Raw genomic sequence first — 19171 nt, 5'->3', positions numbered from 1 at the left:
TTTTGTTACTTGAGTCTTTTCCCTCACACTGTGATCTCTTCGTGATAAAGAACCAGTGTAAGTATCACTGGGTCAAAAGGTATGTACATAGTCTAGTGAATCTTGAGTCAGAGTTGCAAATCTAGGGCCTATTTCTAAGCATGTTCTTTTATTCTATTAAAGACTCCATCTGATGGGTCTAATCTTATTTCTCATAATTACCTGTGGTTACTGCCCTCTCACACCCCCCCCATCCTCAAATCTTAAAAAAAAAAAACTATAAGCCAATTATCTGAATGTAAGGGTTGCCTATCCAGTCCTAGCTTGGCTTGTGCATAACTCTGATAGGAAGGAAGAAAATATGCATTTATTAAGCAATTACTATGTGCCAGGCGCTCTGTGTAATTCCAAATTGAAACTGAAAATAGGGATGCACACAGAAAACTTGAAACAAAACCTTTAAAAAAGGCTATTTTGGAAAAATGCAAATTGATAATGAAATCTCTATCACAATTTTTTTTTATTAAATTTAGGTATTACAAAAAACAAAGGATAAAATCTACCCCTTTAAGTTACACAGTGCAAAATGGAAGCACCTCATTGTTTCAAAGGTGCAAAATTAAGAAAAATGCATAAGCACAATAAATGTACTCAAAATTATTTTAAATATTTCCTGATATATTGTATTTAAATGATATATAAATCAGGTTATAGCAGATTTGAGAGGGGAAGAAATCAGTTTTAAATTCCAACTTTAACTATAAATAAACGAGGAATTTTGTTCTGGCACCTTTTGCAAGTTCTTCAATATCTATGTCTTTTGTTCTTTGCCTTTCGGAGAAAACATTGCATTGTAAGGCTGCCGCCTTTTGGGCCGCGGACAAGGATCAAGATCTTCCTTAATGTACCCTTAGAAAAAAGAGAACAACAACAAAAAAAAATCAGGACTTTAAAAAAATAATTCATTGCTAAGAAAGGTACATGCTACTAATACCTTACGTTATTTGCATTTTATGTTTCCTATAGCAATTTAGTTCATAAACATTTCTTTTAACACTGACATTCTGAAGTATATTTTATTGGGTCTAATCTTGATATAGAAGTGGTGGCCTTGGTTTTTCTGAGGCTCCACCTATGAAATGGAAATTCTGGTAGGTCTTGAAACAAGTTGGAAAGGCTTTGAAAATGGGCCTGGTGACAATGTATGTCTGTTACCTGAGAACCAGCTTAAATTCAGAGAAGCATATCACCAGGTTGACTGAGTTACACATTTTTTCAGCCATAGAAACTCTTGAAGACCATGTACCAAGTCTTAGATGTCTAAAGAATTCTGAGGTACAAAATCCTTTCCACTTATTAAAGCTATTTGAATTTGCCTATGAATGAAGAATAAGCAGAAAGAGCCACACAACAACCAAACACAAAAACATCAATGAAATACCTAGACCAGTAGTAGGGAACCTCTGGTTCATGGGCTAGGCCAGGTGCTTGGCCTGACTTTATTATCAGAGTCAAATAATCTCAGAATCGAAAAGACTTGAGAGTCATCTAGTCCACGTCCTAATTAATCAAACACTAATCCCCCTCTACAATATCCATTCGGCTTCTCTCTGAAAACTCCAGTGATGGGAATCCCAACACTTTCCTCTGAGGATGCTCATTCTAATTGATAGGAATTTTTTCATTACAATCACCTCTCAACAAGTCACCTGTTTACTCAAGGAACAAGCAAAATAAATTTAATCCTTCTACATGTAAACTCCTTGAGAGTAGGGATTGTTTCATTCTTTGTACTTGTATCCCCAGCATCGTGGTCTATAATAAAGCACTTACTGATTAATAAAGGTCCTTAAAACATATGGAAACTACCTCTATATCTTTTTGAAATCTTTTTTTCTCTAGGATAAACAAACCTGGTTTTTTCAATTTATATTTGTTATGACCTGGTTTCACGTCACCTCAATCAACATTCGGTTCACCTTCTACCAGTCGCTGATATCCTTTCTAAAATGTGGTTCCCAGAATGGAATTCAGGACCTCTGATTATACTGTGGTAAATACCACATAAGGTGATGATACCACTCTGGCCATGATGCCCAGAGAATAATTTTCTCCTTGGGAGAAGGAGGCTATGCCTTTATCTTGTAAAAAAGGAGATGATATGGACAAATAAAGAATTATGAATAGCAGCTAATCATTGAAAAATTAACTAGAATTTATAAAGTATATGTGATAAAAGATATATGTAATATAAGTAGTAACTTATAATACCTGCAGCCACAGAAAAGGGCTAGACCTGATGAAATAAAACTACTTAGAACTTACTCAAATTACCTTTGTTTCCTTAAGGTTTCTCCCCTTTAGCTTTTCCTGTTTTTCTCTCTACTGCTTAACTTTCGTCTTTTTTTTTTTTTTAAGGCAATTGGGGTGAAGGGTCACACAGCTAGTAAGTGTCAAGTGTTTGGTCTGGGGCCGGATTTGAACTCAGGTCCTTCGGGGCCGATGCTCTATTCATTGTGCCACCTAGCTGCCCCTACTGCCTAACTTTCTAGACAGATCTATTTTAGCTTTTCTAGTTGGCTCCTAGTTCTTTGCATGCCCTTCCCTAGCCAGTCTGTAGCTCAGTTTGTCTCTTACTCTCTCTGACATTAAAGGAATATTTGTATAGTCATTTATCAAACAAATGTATGGAAGGGTTTGGCTCTTTTTCCTTATTCTTTATTCATAGGCAAATTCTAATAGCTTAGTAAGTGGAAAGGATTTTGTACCTCAGGATTCTTCAGACATCTCAGACTTGGTACATGGTCTTCAACGAGTGGTTATTCTGTCTTGGAAAAGAATATAGCCAGGGTCCTACTTTACAAACTCAAACAAAGAATCATTCCATTAAACTGATGATGGGATTGAGAAGACTTTCAAGATCTTAAGTCTGTTAACCAGTATATTAAGCCAAGTTGATGGTTTTTGCTCAATTTTATTTTACTGCTTTGTGGACAAAGCTCTTATAAGCTGAGCTATATATAAATAGAGAGAATTAAAAGGGCCATCAGAGTTCATCCAGTCCAATCCCCTTATTTTACAGATGAGAAAACTAAAGCCTACAGAAGTTAAGTGATTTATCAAAGGAAACACAGTTACTAAGTGATAGGCCTAAGATATGAATCAAAGATTTCAAATCCTACATTCACTTGTTTATGGAAAAAGTAACTCTCTACATACTAAAACTTAAAAAAAAAAAAACCCAACCCATTTCTCTATAAATTTGATTAAAGAGTAGGATATATATTTAATTAAATTTATCCAAAACATTTATGCTGCTGGCCATAATGAAATTACACTAAAGTTTATAAAATACCAGTGCAGAAGGCCTTTAACCTCAGCAATTTGGAACAAAGTCCCGGTTTCAAAATCACTGCAGACTACGTTGGAAAAGTTGCACTTGATTTGAATTGCAGCTAACTACACTGAATACATAAAACTATGTTAACTCCCAGACATTCTCTTCCTCTACTAACATCCTATTCCAATGCCTTACTACTGCAGGAGGGGACTGTTTTTACAAAGGCTGTACTAGCAGATAAAAAGTTGACAATCTTGTCCAAGCTGGAAAGGCTTCAAGAATGGGCCTAGAGATAACCATGTTCAGGAGAAAAACCTAGCTAAGTTGAAAGGTTCATCACTGAAAGACTGGCACCACATGATTTTTTTTTTTTTGGCCACGGAAACTTTTGAAACTACTAATGTATGGAAGGGTTGTAACTGAATTTTAGCGGAGGGCATTGAGTGGAATAGTGGATAGAGTGCCAGGCACAGAGTTAGGAAGACATGTTCCTGAGTTCAAATCTGTCCTCAGACACTTACTAGCTGTGTGACCCTGAGCAAGTCAGTTATCTCTGTTTGCCTCAGTTTCTTCATCTATAAAATGAGCTGGAGAAGGAAATGGCAAATCACTCCAGTATCTTTGGCAAGCAGACCCCAAAAATGGGGCCACAAAGAGTCAGCCGCAACTAAACCACAACAACAGAGAAAAGGATATATTTACATTGGTGAAATCACAGATTTTTGAAGCATGGAAGCAAGTGATCATGCTATATTCTCACCTCTGTCCACACAAGTTTGAGTTGAAGGAAACCCAACTTCCCAGAAATTTTCAGGTGTGTTAGGAGGAATATAGCGGAAACGATGTCTTGAACAGGAGGCTAGTTTCTTTTCTCTTTCTTCTTCTGGAATATCTGCATAATACTAATAATAAAGATTAGCAAGTTTTTTCCCCACTCCTAAAGTGGGCATTACAGAGTCAAAGACAAATATGGCGCCTGTCAGGTATGTAAACAGAATGTTTGAAGGGTGAATAGTTTCTTGGTACAGGAAATCAACATTAGTACAACACTTTCAGTGATTTGTGTTCTTTAATGTTATTTTTAAAATTGTTCACTTTTAGGGTTGAATGTTTGCAGTTACTGTGCCTTTCCCCAAAAGCTATATAGCTTTCAATGACAAATAAACTCTATTTTTGACAAACTGCAATGATAATGAGCTTCTCATATATGTGTATATATGAAAACCATAAGTAAAACACTCAAAATTCACATCAAAAGATCTTAATTATTTTGGTAGTTTGAAGAATACATTTGGCCAAAAAAAATTTATGGTGGTAAAGGGCCTTAGAAATCATTTATTTCAGGCCTCTCATTTTACAAATGTGAAAATCAGAGGCAGGACTAGAAAACAAACCTCTTAACTTTCAGATTTTAATACAACTTTACTCAATGTTCAGGAGAAAAAAAATTATAGGACACCAACTATGGTGACATAAAAGGAAAAATCAAATGGAATGTATTGTATTATTGTATATAGTATTGTAGAGAAAGTGGGATACTGAAGTTTGCCATGAACTTACCTAGTCAATTCTACAAATTTTAAGTACTTGGGAAAGTGATGAAGAGTAGCTCAAATATATTCTTTAAGATTAAGATGAAATGCTGACAACCTTAACAAAAGGACTTAAAAGACTAAGTCTCTTTAAGCTGGAGGAGTTTAATTCATTTATATTACTCTTTCTCCTGTATAGATCTTGTTTGTAAGTAGTTGCATGTTGTAGTATGCATGTAAGTAGTATGCATGTTGTCTTCCCCTATTAGATGGTGGGGCAGTTAGATGGTGTAGTGGATTGAATTCTGGGGTCTGCAGTCAGAAAGACTCGTCTTCCTGAGTTCATATCTGACCTCAGATGCTTACTAGCTCTGTGACCCTGGGCATGTTACTTAACCCCATTTGCCTCAGTTTCCTCATCCGTAATGAGCTGAAAAAGGAAAAGGGCAAACCACTTCATTATCTCTGCCAAGAAAACCCCAAATGGGGTCACAGAGAGTCAGATACAACAGAACAAATTAGATTGTGAGCTTCTTGTGGATGGGAACTGTCTTTTGTCCTCCCAGTATGTACTACAGTGCCTGGCACATAGTATGCTTTAAAATGTTTACTGACTGTCTATATCTTAGCTATTATAAAGTTGTGGAATTTTAAAAACCTTTGTGACACATATCCAAATTCTCTACTACAGGTTGACGAAAGAAAAGACACTACAAAGATGGAAAGAAATTGAACCCCAACTCCTCCACAATCCAATTATGTGTAGTCTGTTGATGGGATCAGCCAGCTGTATTGGATGTTACCGAGATCCCTCTAGAGAACAATGAATATGTTTCAAAACAGGGATGTCTAGAAGTCTACATTAAATCTTTGTTCTGACTCAAGCCATGAGAAAATAAAGAATTGAATATAAGGTCATATTTATATGAACTGTTTAATATTGTACAGAAACAGGCTGTGAGGGAAAAAATGTCTCAACAACGAAGATAAAGAAAATCCTTTGATAATGATACTTTCTAAGCTAGCCAAGTTAACAAAAACAAATGGGGTGCAAAAATGGGCTTTCAATGAAGGTGCTGAACTATATGCCAAACTGAATTGGTGCTAGACAGTTAAAAGACAGCAACCTCTTATTGATAAAGGTTTAAAAGAAGAGTCAAATCAATCCCAAATAAGCTGATGTGGCATTCAAAATGGCAATGCACTTTTACAAACTATTATTTCACTTCATCATCACTTTTGTTCCTAATAATGCCTTTTAAATAAAAGTTTTATTGATTTGCTTATTTTTACATTTCAAACATTTACGGATTACTCCTGTTTCTTAAGAGGTCTCTTGTAACCAGATAAAAAAAGTCAAGTGAAACTAATAATTGACCTCATCTGAAAGTACATGTAATAGTTCACTTCTGTAGCATCCCTCTCTCCTCTCTATTTAAAAAAAAAAAATTAACAGAAACCTATATTCTCTCCCTCCCACTGAAAAGAAAAACAAATTTCTTGTAACAAATACACAGTCAAGTAAAATAAATTCCCTCAACAGCTATATACAGAAATATACATGTCTCAATCCAAACCTCTCTGTATTGGATAGGGAATAAGAATAAGGATTTCTATAACGCCTACTATGTATATGGTACTTTGCATAACTGATATTTGTTGCTTGCCTTCTCTGGTGAGTGAAATATGAAATGACTGAGGAAACAAAGGTTCAACCTAACAAGCTTGTCGATTAAGCAATGCATGGCAAATGCCCAGCAAACTGGGACCATGTTCCATACTCAAACCTTCATTAAGTTTCCTCAAATCATGTAAGGATGACTCTCATATAGATTGTGTATAGATGGGAGAGGAGGCAAATGATGTTGCTAACTTTTTATGTCTCTTGGCAACTTTTTTTTGCATTAAAATGTCCAATTTTTTTTTCCTATGCCTTTGGCATCCTTCTCTTCTTCATTGCCTGGCACATTGAAGGAGCTTAATAAATACTTATTGTATTGAATTTTCCCATAGTAAGATGATACCTCCTTTAAGGTTGGTAAAATATATTATTACTTAGATTCTTGAACTGGACCACCGCAGTATGAACAGGTGTTGTTATCCTCAATGTAGAAATGAGGATATTGAGATTGAAAGTGACAAATACAACTGCCTGAGATCATCCAACTAGTTAGTTCTCTCCTGGCTCTGATATGGGACTCTTTTGGCCACAGAGCACTATTCTTCAGTGTGAAAGGATAAACAAATGGGTTACTAACTTGATGAAAGTGATGATTCATGAGATAAAATTCCCTATCAGGACTCAGTAAGATTTAAATATACATTTCAGGAAGAATTGGGTTTAAATCCTGTCTCACATAACTTACTAGCTATGTGTCCCTGGATAAATCACAGAAACTCTCTGGACCTTAGTTTCTTCATCTGTAAAATGAGGACTTTTTCAAATGGGGAGAAGTTTGGAGGAAGAGAAAATAAATATTTGTTAACTGTAAAATAATTTATATTTTTAAATTCCACTAAAAATTGGGGGAGTGAGATTTATCTCTGAGGTCCCTTTTAGCTCTAAGAGAAAAAGATGATAAAGAGAAAGTCATCCATCAACCTTTTTCCAAAATATTAAGGAGCCACTGAAGTACCAAGTAAGAGAAAACATGGGTTAAAATAATTATATTTGAAGTAAAAATGGGTACACATTTCTTATTCTCAGTAACAAGAAATAAGGTTTTAGTTTCCAGATTCACTGCATGTGAGGGCTTAGAGACTGGGTTTCCATCCACTTGTCACTGCAGCACACTGTCTCAAGTAGTTTATTTTTCTTTCTTCAGTATTTAGTTGCTTCCATAATTCTTAAACTAGGCTAGAACTTTTCCTGGCGCAAATATGACTAGGATCAATACTTTTTTTGGGCAAACGGTAGAGAAAAAGTAAAACAACAGTATTAAAAACAACAGAGCAGTGAACAGAAATGTCAGAGGATTACTTACAATTTCACATTCTTTACATGTGTGTCCAAGCAATTTTCTCCTCTCTTCTTTTTTCCGTACCACCTCAATGTGAGGGAAATTTTGCAATATGGTTTTTCTGAAAGAAAAAAAAAGAGACGGGACTTACAATCATAATACTCACTACAAACATCTTAGTTTGGGAAAACATCAAAATTAATAATGGACATTTTTAATAGCTCTTTATGGTTTGCAAAATGTCATATATATATATGTATATATATATATATATATATATATAATCTGATTTGTTCAGACAACCTTTGACAAACGAGAATAACAAAATAAGACAATCCTAGTAAAATCCAGATACTCCTTTTATTTGCTCATTTTGTTTGAAAGGAAGAATTCATTTCTTCTTCCAGGTATCCTAGTACTATAATGAAAAAGGACAATACTGATGCTTTCCTTTCCTATTTATCCCTCTGAGTGAAGCAAATAATTAGGATATAAGGTGAAAAATCATTCACTATTAAAAAAAGGAATATAAAACCTGGGATTGGAGTTCCCTATTATGGCTGAAGAAGAGAATGCTGTGTCTAAAGCAATGTATCCATGCAAACTATACAAATTTAAGGCTTACCTGTATGTTTTTTTTGCTGAAGGAAATACTACCTTCTTCTAAATTCTTTAAGATGACACAATTCAAATATCAAAAGACTTATCTTATATCCTCTCCTGCAAAAAGGTGTTCCACTTTGGGGAGCACTACGAAAGGATAAAAGTCACTGAAGTGTACACAAAACAAGAAGCAAATAATGGAGTACTTTGGAGGAAGAAAAGCAATCCATAAACACAAAAGTGTGCATAATTGGTACAACTGTATCCTGCTTAAAGAAACCAATATATGAAAATCAAAAGATCACTGACAGAGTGGCTTCACATTACAGAAGAATTATTTGCTTCAAAAAGTAAATTCCCAGGGCAGCTAGGGTGGCACAGTTGATAGAGCACTGGCCCTGGAGTCAGGAGGACCTAAGTTCAAATCCAGCCTCAGACACATAATACTTCCTAGCTGTGTGACTCTGGGCAAGTCACTTAACCCCAACTGCCTCACTAAAAAAAAAAAAAAAATTGCACAATTAAAAAAAAAAAGTGAATTCCCAATTGCATTAAAAACATCATTTGATTTACAGTCAATTTTCACACAATTCAGATATGTTATCTATTTCATAAAAATAAAGTACTAATATCTAATTCTACAATTAGGCTAATATACACATATTAAGTAAGAACATTGTTCTCAAAACTATTTTCTAATTGTTCTACTTTCATCATAGGATTTTCCTGTATTTTTTTCCCCAGGTCCCAGATCCCAAATACTTGAAAACAGTTTAAGAATGAGGAATGGAGATCAAGGAATACAGCTAACACAGACAGACCTTAGTACAAAGGTTGCTGGGATCAGGAAGATCTGTGTTCAAATTCCGTTTCTGACCCTACTAGTTGTGACTATAGGCAAGTTCCTTGACCGCTGAGTCTTAGTTCATTTATCTATAAAATAAGGATAATAATGCCTGTAGTACCTGCCTCAGAAGGTTGTTGTACAGTCCAAAAGTATGTAAAACTCTTAGAACTATATTGTCTTACTCATTTCTTTCAAGGAACACACAGCGATGGCTTACAGAAAGAACCCTGGGCTCCAATGAAAGATTATTTGAAAGACATCCTTAACTGGGGTTTGCTGGCATATTCAGGTACAGAGGTAGCAGCAACACGTGCCTCCCTTTGCCCCAACCCAGCACATGGATTACATAGTAGCCATACCCCTTTTAAGTTCCTGAAATTATAGAACATAGTGGACTGGAATCCTTTGCTTACTGTTTTTTTTTCCTCTCAAGTATATATATGAAGATGACAGAAAGAAAGTATGATTCAACATATAGATTATATGAACTGCATAGACTAAGGATTAATAGAATTTTAAATTTTTACCAAAAGATAGAATAGAGATCGGAGCATACAATCTGGTTACTAAAGATTAAAAAGTTAAATTTAAAATCCAGAAAGATTACATTACTGGAGAAAATACCAGGCAATTTTCATACAATTTGATAATCTTACAAATAGCAGTATTTCAAGTCTGAAATACAATTGAATAAAAGATGTCTGGTTCCATAATGAAATGGAGAACTACTGTCTGGGCCAAAAGTAATAAACTTTCTCTCCTATAAAGTTGTTTCCTTTTCTCCGCTGCTGTTATGAAATGACTTTGATATTTTCTGATGATATCCCTTTTCTTCTTTTATAAATATGACTTTTAGCAGTTCAAAATAGCCTTCTTCCTAACAGAGATAGTTTTGCAATTCTTACAATTACTCTCTAACATAACCCACGTCCATCAAGATTAATTACCTTTCATCATCCTTAAAATAAGGCTCCACAAATGCTTTTTGTTTGACTTTGTCAGGTATATCTTCATGACCTGCAAAATAAACCAAAAAACAAAAAAACAACTCATGCATATGTCATAAACTGATGGCAGAAATCAGAAGAAATTAATATAATTCATAGAAGTAGAAGGGATGGATGATGCTATCGAGTTCAATATGTTCATTTTATAGATGAGGCCAAGAGATGTGAAGTGACTTTTCCCAGCTCATGAAGGTACTTAAATAGCTGAGCCAGGATCTGAACCCAGGCCTTTGCCTCCCATTTGTCTAGCTGAATGGGTGGCATGGCCTCCTGTAAAGTACAAATGGATTAAAATTCCTATGGCTTAGTTCCTTTTTCACCTGCAAAATAGGACTATTACTGCTTGTACCTATCTCAGTACTCTCATGAGGCTAAAATCAGAAAGTATGTGTGAAAGGTTTAGAACCTTAACAAAAACTCTGTAAATTTAAAGTATTATCATTTTCTAGTATTACCTATTTGGAAGTACAAGAAACACTCTCTTTTATTTCCCACTTTTGAATCCATTAGTGTTTATAACTGGCATTTAAGATATGCTAGAACTGACATATTCCTCTTAAAAGGTGAAAATTTAATGCTTTCATCAGGCACAGAGAAAAAATTAGTTGACACAATACAGATCAAAGCTCATGGACCCTGAATTGAAAGCTTACTATTAAAGCATACCCCTTCCTTAAAAAGTGTATCTTTCAACCAAAAAAAAAAAAAGTATATCTCTCCATCATCATCACTAACAAAGTCTCTGAGCATCTTTAATGTTCAAGACATTACATTTGACATGGGAAATCAAAGAGATCTAATATAAGGCCTTTATCCTCAAAGAGTACAACTAATTTAGTAGATAAGACATATAAATTTAAAAAGTAAAAATATTAATGATACAATATATAATGAAGGACTTTGTACTAAATTATCTTTAGGGTCCTTTCTAATGCCAAAATTCCACAATTCTAAGTAAAGAATGCAGCTGGTAGGGCAGCTAGGTGGCACAGTGGATAGAGCTCCAGCCTTGAAGTCAGGAGGACATGGGTTCAAATCTGGCCTCAGACACTTGACACTTACTAGCTGTGTGACCCTGGGCAAGTCACTTAACCCCGATTGCCTCACCAAAAAAAAAGGCAAAAAAGAATACAGCTGGTAAATGAAATGGGAATTCAGAAGGGATATCACTATGGACTGAGGAAGCTGAGGAAGGTTTCATAAAGGGTAGTAACTAAGTTGGGCCATGAAAAACAAAAAACTAGAGAGAAGGGGAAAAGGCAAACAAAATGAAAGAGACAGGGAAGCAGATTACATGATGCTGAGGCAGGAGTGAGGAGAGAAAAATGAAGATTATCTAAGGTAAGAACTTATATGTAAGGTAAAAGTGGGAGATAAGGGTCAAAGGAACTAGATGGTAGAAGGCTTTGAACGCCAGTCTAAGGAGTATGGACTTTATTCTTTAGGCAGTTTTTGAGTTTTGAGCTATATGACTATTCTGGCAGTGGAACATAATAAGACAGAATGCAGCAGAGGCTAGAGGTGAAGAAACTTAATTTCTGGCACAAGGTAACAGGAGACTAAACTATGTTAGCACAGCTATCCCTATAGAAACAGGAATTGAAAGGAAAGACTGAATAGGAGAAACATGGTGAAGGAGGATATTTAAGTGAAAATGTTCAGTAGGCACATCTAGAGCTCAGAGGAGAAGTCAAGTTTAATGACTATAACAGCTTTAAGAACAGATTGAACATAAAGAAGAGCAGAGGGCTAAGGACTGAACTTTGGAGTAACCTACACTGTACGATGTACATACAGCAAGGGAAGGAAACCAGGCAGCCAGAAAGGGACGACTAAAATCATGAAGTATAGTACATTACAGCTGAAAGGGACCCTGGAGATAATCAAATGCACTCCCCTTACGTTGTAGAGAGTACATCTGGAGCTGGGTGAGGTGACGTGCCTAAGGCTGACATACTAATAAGTGGCAGGGACAGTAGTACTCAAACTCGTGTTCTGAAGCTAAGTCCTTTGCTCTGACCATTCCATCTTGATTTCTTCAGAAATGTACTAGAAGTAGAGTATCATATAAGTCAGGAAAGAAAAAGTTATACTGTTAAAAACCACAGAGAGAAAAGGTCATTGGTGACCTTGAGGAAGATAGTTTTGTCAGTAATATGGGTAGAAGCCAGACTGCAGGGCAATATGGCAAACAAACAAAAACAACACCCCCCCCCCCAAGCAAAGAGATGATAAAGAAATGGCAGCACTCAGTGTAGATCATTCTTCAGAAGTAGAGTGGTAAAAGGAAAAGACAAAAAAAACCCCAAAAAACCTTTCTGGTTGTCAATAGTACCTGTTAGTAGTACCTATATCACTGATATAGAAAGGTTTGTAATCTCACACACACACACGATAACAAAAGCCAAAAGCTTCCAAAAAGTTTTAATTTTTTTTCAAAAAAGGTTTAAATGAACATCATTTCAGTGGGCCATGGGAAAAATGTTGAAACAAAGGGCCAAGACACTGGCAAAAGCCTGAAAGGAAAAGTGAGAAGCCCATAGAAGCTTCGTAAGTATTACATTTATTTATTTATAAGGAAATTTATAAGGTTTAACTAAAATCTACCAGATGCCTATACTATTACTATAGAGAGCTATATATCTTATTTTTCCCCCATCACTTAATAGTATTTCATTTTTTCCAATTATAGGTAAAGATAGTTTTCACCATTCACTTTTGTAAGGTTTTGAGTTCCAAATTTTTTTCTCTCCCCCCCCCCCACCATGGCATAGCAATCTGACATAGAGAGCCATGTATTTTAAATGATGAGGAAACTGGTCATAAGTACTTACAAACACTTAAAGTACTTGTTTGTTTGAAATATTAACATTTTTTATTCCTCCAGCTTTGCAGCAACTTATAAATATATTTTTATGTGAATGCAAAAGTCAGATAACTTCTGAATTCCACATCTTTGGGCAAATGTTCAAACTTAAGGTTTTCCTTTTTATATCTATATAAAACCAAGTGGCCATTTGTGCCCATGACATGCATGCAAAAATGTCTAAGGAAGGTATTTTCTTGTTTGTTTGTTTTTTTTGGTAAGGCAATCGGGGTTAAGTGATTTGCCCAGAGTCACACAGCTGGCGGGTGTTATGTGTCTGAGGCCACATTTGAACTCAGGTCCTCCTGACTCCAGGGCCGGTGCTCCCACTGTACCATCCAGCTGCCCCTAAGGCAAGCATTTTCAATACAAATGTGAAGCCCAAGTCGTTACCAGTTGGGGCTCAGAGATACGGTCCCTATTCCCTTTGCTTGACAGGTTAAAAGAGACTAAAGATGTTTTTACTAGCAGCTCAAGTTAGAAACTCTGAATGACTTTGCCTATAAAAAAAAAAAAAAGATGCACACAGTGGTCAGCTTATTTTGTACTACTATGAGAAGCCTTGTGAGGAACAGCATGGTGCAGCTTTGCCTCTCCACTATGCTGTCTGTGACTCTGGATGAGCCACTTTGCTTCTCAATGCTCTAGACCAGAGTTGCAAACACATGGTTTACGCCTGGTAGCCCAAACCAGCAGAAAATGTAATTGGGAAATATTTAACAAAGTAAATAAAACACAATAAAGTACAGATAATGTTAATATGTGGTTTTTCTATGTTAATATGGAACCCCATATTATATATATAACCCCCTAGAAATCTTTCTGTATAGTTTAATGGCTCCCATTTCTTACTGCATTTGACACCAGGCATGTGGCTCTCTACCACAGTAAGTGTCAGGTGTGAATCTGGAATGGGGGAGAGGATTTCCTCCTCTGGGAGTTCCCTATATCACTGAAATCATCAGGCCAGTCCCAATCCCTGAAAAGTTCTGGGCTGGGGTCCCAAACTTATTAGATAGGTGAACTTGGAAGTCACTTCACCAATCTCTGGGTTTCACTCATCAGTTAAATGAGGATAATAACACTTGAACTGCCTGCCGCAGAACGTCATAGTGTTGTTTTAAGGAAAACATTTATAAATAATTAAGTTTGCAAAGCCTGTGGACTTATTTTCATTTTTTTGCGCTATAGAAATATGAACTATGTAAGCTTTTGTGGGATGGTCTAAAAACTGCTCTGTATTTCTATGGGAAAAATGTTTTGAGTTCTAAACTTAAAAATGAACTTCCAAAATGCAGTCTACCTGTAAATTATATGCCACCTGCTGATTAAATTTTAAGATGTCTTTAATTCTGTCTCCTCTTCATTCTCTCCCCCTACTCTCACCGCCCCCCCTTAATTAGGAATGAATTTACTTTCAGTCTTCAAAACACATTACTGGGACTTAGGCATGTTCTTAATCAATTATTTAGAAAAATTATGTTAAGTGAGGTCTGAGTCTTATCCTACTATGGGTGCCTTCTTGCTCGCAGAAGGGCTAGGATGCATCTCAGTGATTATGTTTGTCTGGTTTTGGAGAGAAATCCTTTTACAAAATAAATTAGTAATTAACTCTGACTTGTGAAAGAACCTTTCCTTTAAAAAAGATGATCCTATTAGTACTCACATTACTTTCTGACTGTTCTTGGCAGAATAACTTAATAAAGGTCTTGTCTGAATAGCTGTAAATGATTCAGCTTGGTTATCCATATTAGAGCCTTAGAAAATTCCAATTCAAACTACCAGCTATAATTTCATTGAAGTATAATATTCCCCCTTTAACACCTACCCCACCTATGTAAATGTCACCTGAAAAAGATTCTAAGCCTACCTGTACCCTTAATTACTTCAAGTAATAACGGTATCTGAAATGGGAGAAGACAGGTCTAAATTATTTGTCTGTCTTTTTTCTAAATCTTTCCCCATTCCCCTTCCTACTCTATAACTGTTAATTTAGTTTTGACATGAAATTTTAATTAATTTCTTTTAAAAATCAATTCAAATAAGAAAAGTGAAATCAACAGCTAAATGAACCACTATACAAGCCTCTTTTAATTAGAATGATCATTTAATTAGCACAAGGTCAACTCTTGACTAAGAAGGTTCCTCTACAATTTTCATGAACAGTTGATTAAAAGACAAGCTACACTTTGAAGGATCAACACACTTACTGTTTAGTTTCTTTGCAGCAACTGATAATTCTTCATCTTCTACTTGGTGATTTTCTTCTGGCTCACACAGTGGAGAACCATCTGCCAAATAGGATTCGTATTCTTCACGTGTTGTTTGATCAAACAGTTCTGATAAGCTATCATTCACTCTTCTTTCTCGCTCTATGGAAAAGATAAATTGTTTTTAGGCAACAAATAATTTATACATACATAAGTATAAGGGGCGAGGAATACAAACCCTGAATGCCATGGAGTTGCATCATATATTAACAAAATAACCTGAAGTTTTGCAATGTGACTGTAAAATGTCTTAGCCATATTAAAAGTAACTTCATTCTTAAAATACAGACAATTATAAAGTCTTTATATTTTAACTTTTTTATCTTTAAATTACCAGTAATGTGGTTGATTGGTATGAGCAGGCTGTAACACATACTGAATGAAGAAATGAAGAACAAGAATAGAAGGGAGTAATCTAGGAATTGTTTAAGAGTGTGGTTATGTGTCAAGGGCAAGAAGTGACAAGAGGAGTGCCTAAGTATTCCACTGGCACTCTGGTGATATGAATGATATGAAAGAAAGAAAAGATTCCAGCCTATTAGGTGGAACCTCTATAGGAAATTTATGGAAGGTCATAGTCAAGAATCCTATAGGATGGGCAGGCCCAGATGTTTAACACTCTGTATCACTGAAGGAAACTTCCAAATGAAGGAGATCAAAGATCCATTCAAGTTTTTATTTTTATGTAAACTATTTCCATATTAGTCATTTTGTACAAGAAGACTCAAATAAAAGAAAAAAATGAAAGTGAAAAATAGCATGCTTCAGTCTATATTCAAACAACATAAGCTCTTTCTCTGGAGGCAGATAGTACGCTTCATCATTAGTCCTTTGGGATTATCTTTGATCACTGTATTGCTGAGAATAGTTAAGTCATTCACAGTTCTTCATCAGACAATGTTGTTGTTACTGTGTATAATAGTCTCCTGGTTCTCTTCACTTTACTCTGCATCAGTTCATGTAAGTCTTTCCAGTTTTTCTGAAATCATCCTGCTCATCATTTCTTATAGCACAAAAATATTCCATTACAATCATATACCACAGCTTGTTTAGCCATTCCCCAACTGATGGGCATTCCTTCGATTTCCAACTCTTAGCCTCCACCAAAAGAGCTGCTATAAATATTTTTGTACAAATAGGTCCTTTCCCCCTTTTTTTGGATGTCTTTGGGATTATTACTGGGTCAAAGGGTATGCACAGTTGCATAGCCCCTTGGGCATAGTTCCAAATTGCTCTCCAGAATGGTTGATTAGTTCACAACTTCACCAACAGTGCATTAGTATCCCAGTTTTCCCACATCCCCTCCAGTATCCAATAATTTCCTTTTTTGTCATATTAGCCAATCTAATAGGTGTGAGGTGGCACCTCAGAGCAGTTTTAATTTTCATTTCTCTAATCAATAGTGATTTAGAGCACTTTTATGTGACTATAGATAGCGTTGATTTGTCTGAAAAACTGCCTGTTCATATCTTTTGACCATTTATCAATTGGGCAATGGCTTGTATTTTTATAAATTTGACTCAGTTCTCTATATTTGAGAAGTGAGGTCTTTATCAGAGATATTTGTGCAAATTTCCCCCCAGTTTTCTGCTTTCCTTATCATTTTGATTGCATTGGTTTTGTTTGTGCAAATACTTTTAAATTTTATATAATCAAAATTATCTATTTTACATTTTGTAATGCTCTCTTTATCTTCTTTGGCCCTAAATTCTTCCCTTATCCATAAATTTGACAGATAAACTACTCCATGCTATGTTAATTTGCTTATGGTATCACCCTTTATGTGTAAATGATGTACCCACTTTGACTTTATTTTAGTATACAGTGTGATATGATATACTGCTGTAATCTTTTTGCCAGTATTTTGTTCAAAATTTTTGCATCTATATTCATCAAGAAAATTGGTCTATAATTTTCTTTCTCTGTTTTGGCTCTTCCTGGTTTAAGTATCAGCACCATATTTGTGTCATAAAGGGAATGTGGTAGGACTCCTCCTTCACCTGTTTTTCCAAATAGTTTATATAGTATTATATGTTCTTTATAGGATTAAATGTTCTTTAAATGTTTAGTAGAATTTGTTTGTGAATTCATCTGGTCCTGCAGATTTTTTCTTAGTAAGTTCTCTGATGGCTTGTCCAATTTCTTTTTCTAAGACTGGGTTAAGTGTTTTATTTCTTCTGTTAATCTGGGTAATTTATATTTTTCTAGATATTCATTGATTTCATTTAGATTGTCAAATTTATTGGCATATAATTGGGCAAAGTAGCTCCTAACAATTGTTTTAATTTCCTCTTCAATGGTGGTGAGTTCACCCTTTCATTTTTGATACTAGTAATTTGGTTGTCTTTCCTTTTTAAAATCAAATTAGCTAATGGTTTATGCATTTCATTAGTTTTTTCATAAAACAAGCTTCTAGTTTTATTTATTAGTTCAATGGTTTTCTTACTTTCAATTTTATCAATCTCTGTTGATTTTCAGGATTGCCAATTTGTTCTTTAATTGGGGATTTTTAATTTGTTCTTTTTCTAGTTTTTTTAGTTGCATGCCCAATTCACTGATCTGCTTTTTCTCTATTTTATCGATGTAAGCAATTAGAGATATAAATTTTCCCCTAAGTACTGCCTTGGCAGCATAGGATGTTCTCTCATTGTTGTCATTTTCTTTAACGAAATTATTGATTGTTTCTATGAGTTGTTCTTTGACCCACTTATTTTTTAGGATTAACTTCCAATTAATTTTTAATCTCTCTTTCCATTGTCCATTACTGAAATTAATTTTTATTCCATTATGATCTGAAAAGGACAAAGTTACTATTTCTGCTTTTCTGCATTTGGTTGTGAGGTTTTTATGTCCCAATATATGGTTAATTTTTGTGTAGGTGCCATGTACTGCTGAGAAAAAGATATATTCCTTTCTATTTCCATTCAATTTTCTCTAGAGATCTATCATATGTAACTTTTCCAGAATTTTATTTACTTCCTTAACTAGTTTATTTTTTGGTTAGACTTATCTAATTCTGAGAGGGAAAAGTTGAGGTCCTCCACTAGTATAGTTTTATTATCTATTTCCTCCTGTAACTCATCCAACTTCTTCAAAAATTTAGATGCTATACCACTTGGTGCATATAAGTTTAGCATTAATATGACTTCATTATCTATGGTACCTTTCAACAAGATATAGTTTCCTTCTTTATCTCTTTTAATTAGACCTATTTTTGCTTTGGCTTTATCTGAGACCACGATTGCTACCCCTGCTTTCTTTGCTTCAGGTGAAGCATAATAAATTCTGCTCCAGTCCCATACCTTTTACCCTGTGTGTATCTCTCAGCTTCAGATGTGTTTCTTGTAAACACATTGTAGGATTCTGGTTTTTAATCCACTCTGCTATCCACTTTCATTTTATGAGTTCATCCCATTGCCAATTACAGTTACGATAACTGTGTATATCCCTCCAAGCTAATTCTTCCTTGTTTATCCCCACCCCTTACCACCTCCCACCTTTTCCTTCCTCACAAGTCTTTTATTTCTGATCACAGCTAACCCCCAACCAACACTCCCTTTTATCCCCCCTTCCCCTTCTATTATCCCTGTCCTTTTAAACTTCTTTATAGGGTTAAGATAGATTTCTGTAACCAACTGAGTGTGAGTTTCTTTGAGCCAATTTTGAAAAGAGTAAGGTTTAAGCTTTGCCTCCCCCATCTTCCCCTCCATTATAATAGCTCTTTCATGCCTCTTCTTTGTGGGATAATTTACCTCATTCAATCTCCC

General features: G+C 35.3%; 1 protein-coding gene across 3 annotated transcripts in view; it reads right to left on the bottom strand.

Moving 5' to 3' along the window:
• Positions 1 to 504: 504 nt before the first annotated feature.
• LOC114054250 (DNA endonuclease RBBP8-like) overlaps positions 505 to 19171 on the bottom strand; it is a 122035-nt gene continuing 103368 nt past the window's right edge. For all 3 annotated transcript variants that reach the window (XM_027877428.1, XM_027877427.1, XM_027877426.1), the window contains exons 15-19: positions 15345 to 15506; positions 10209 to 10278; positions 7836 to 7932; positions 4080 to 4221; positions 505 to 888 (exon numbers count right to left, since the gene is read on the bottom strand). In XM_027877428.1, the coding sequence (XP_027733229.1) occupies positions 791 to 888; positions 4080 to 4221; positions 7836 to 7932; positions 10209 to 10278; positions 15345 to 15506 (569 nt within the window). In that variant the 3' untranslated portion in view covers positions 505 to 790. The remainder of the gene's footprint in view (positions 889 to 4079; positions 4222 to 7835; positions 7933 to 10208; positions 10279 to 15344; positions 15507 to 19171) is intronic.

The sequence above is a fragment of the Vombatus ursinus genome, unplaced genomic scaffold, assembly GCF_900497805.2.
Source record: "Vombatus ursinus unplaced genomic scaffold, bare-nosed wombat genome assembly UNPS02014812.1, whole genome shotgun sequence".
In the NCBI taxonomy this organism is placed as follows: domain Eukaryota; kingdom Metazoa; phylum Chordata; class Mammalia; order Diprotodontia; family Vombatidae; genus Vombatus; species Vombatus ursinus.
This window is presented reverse-complemented; position numbering and strand designations above follow the sequence as displayed.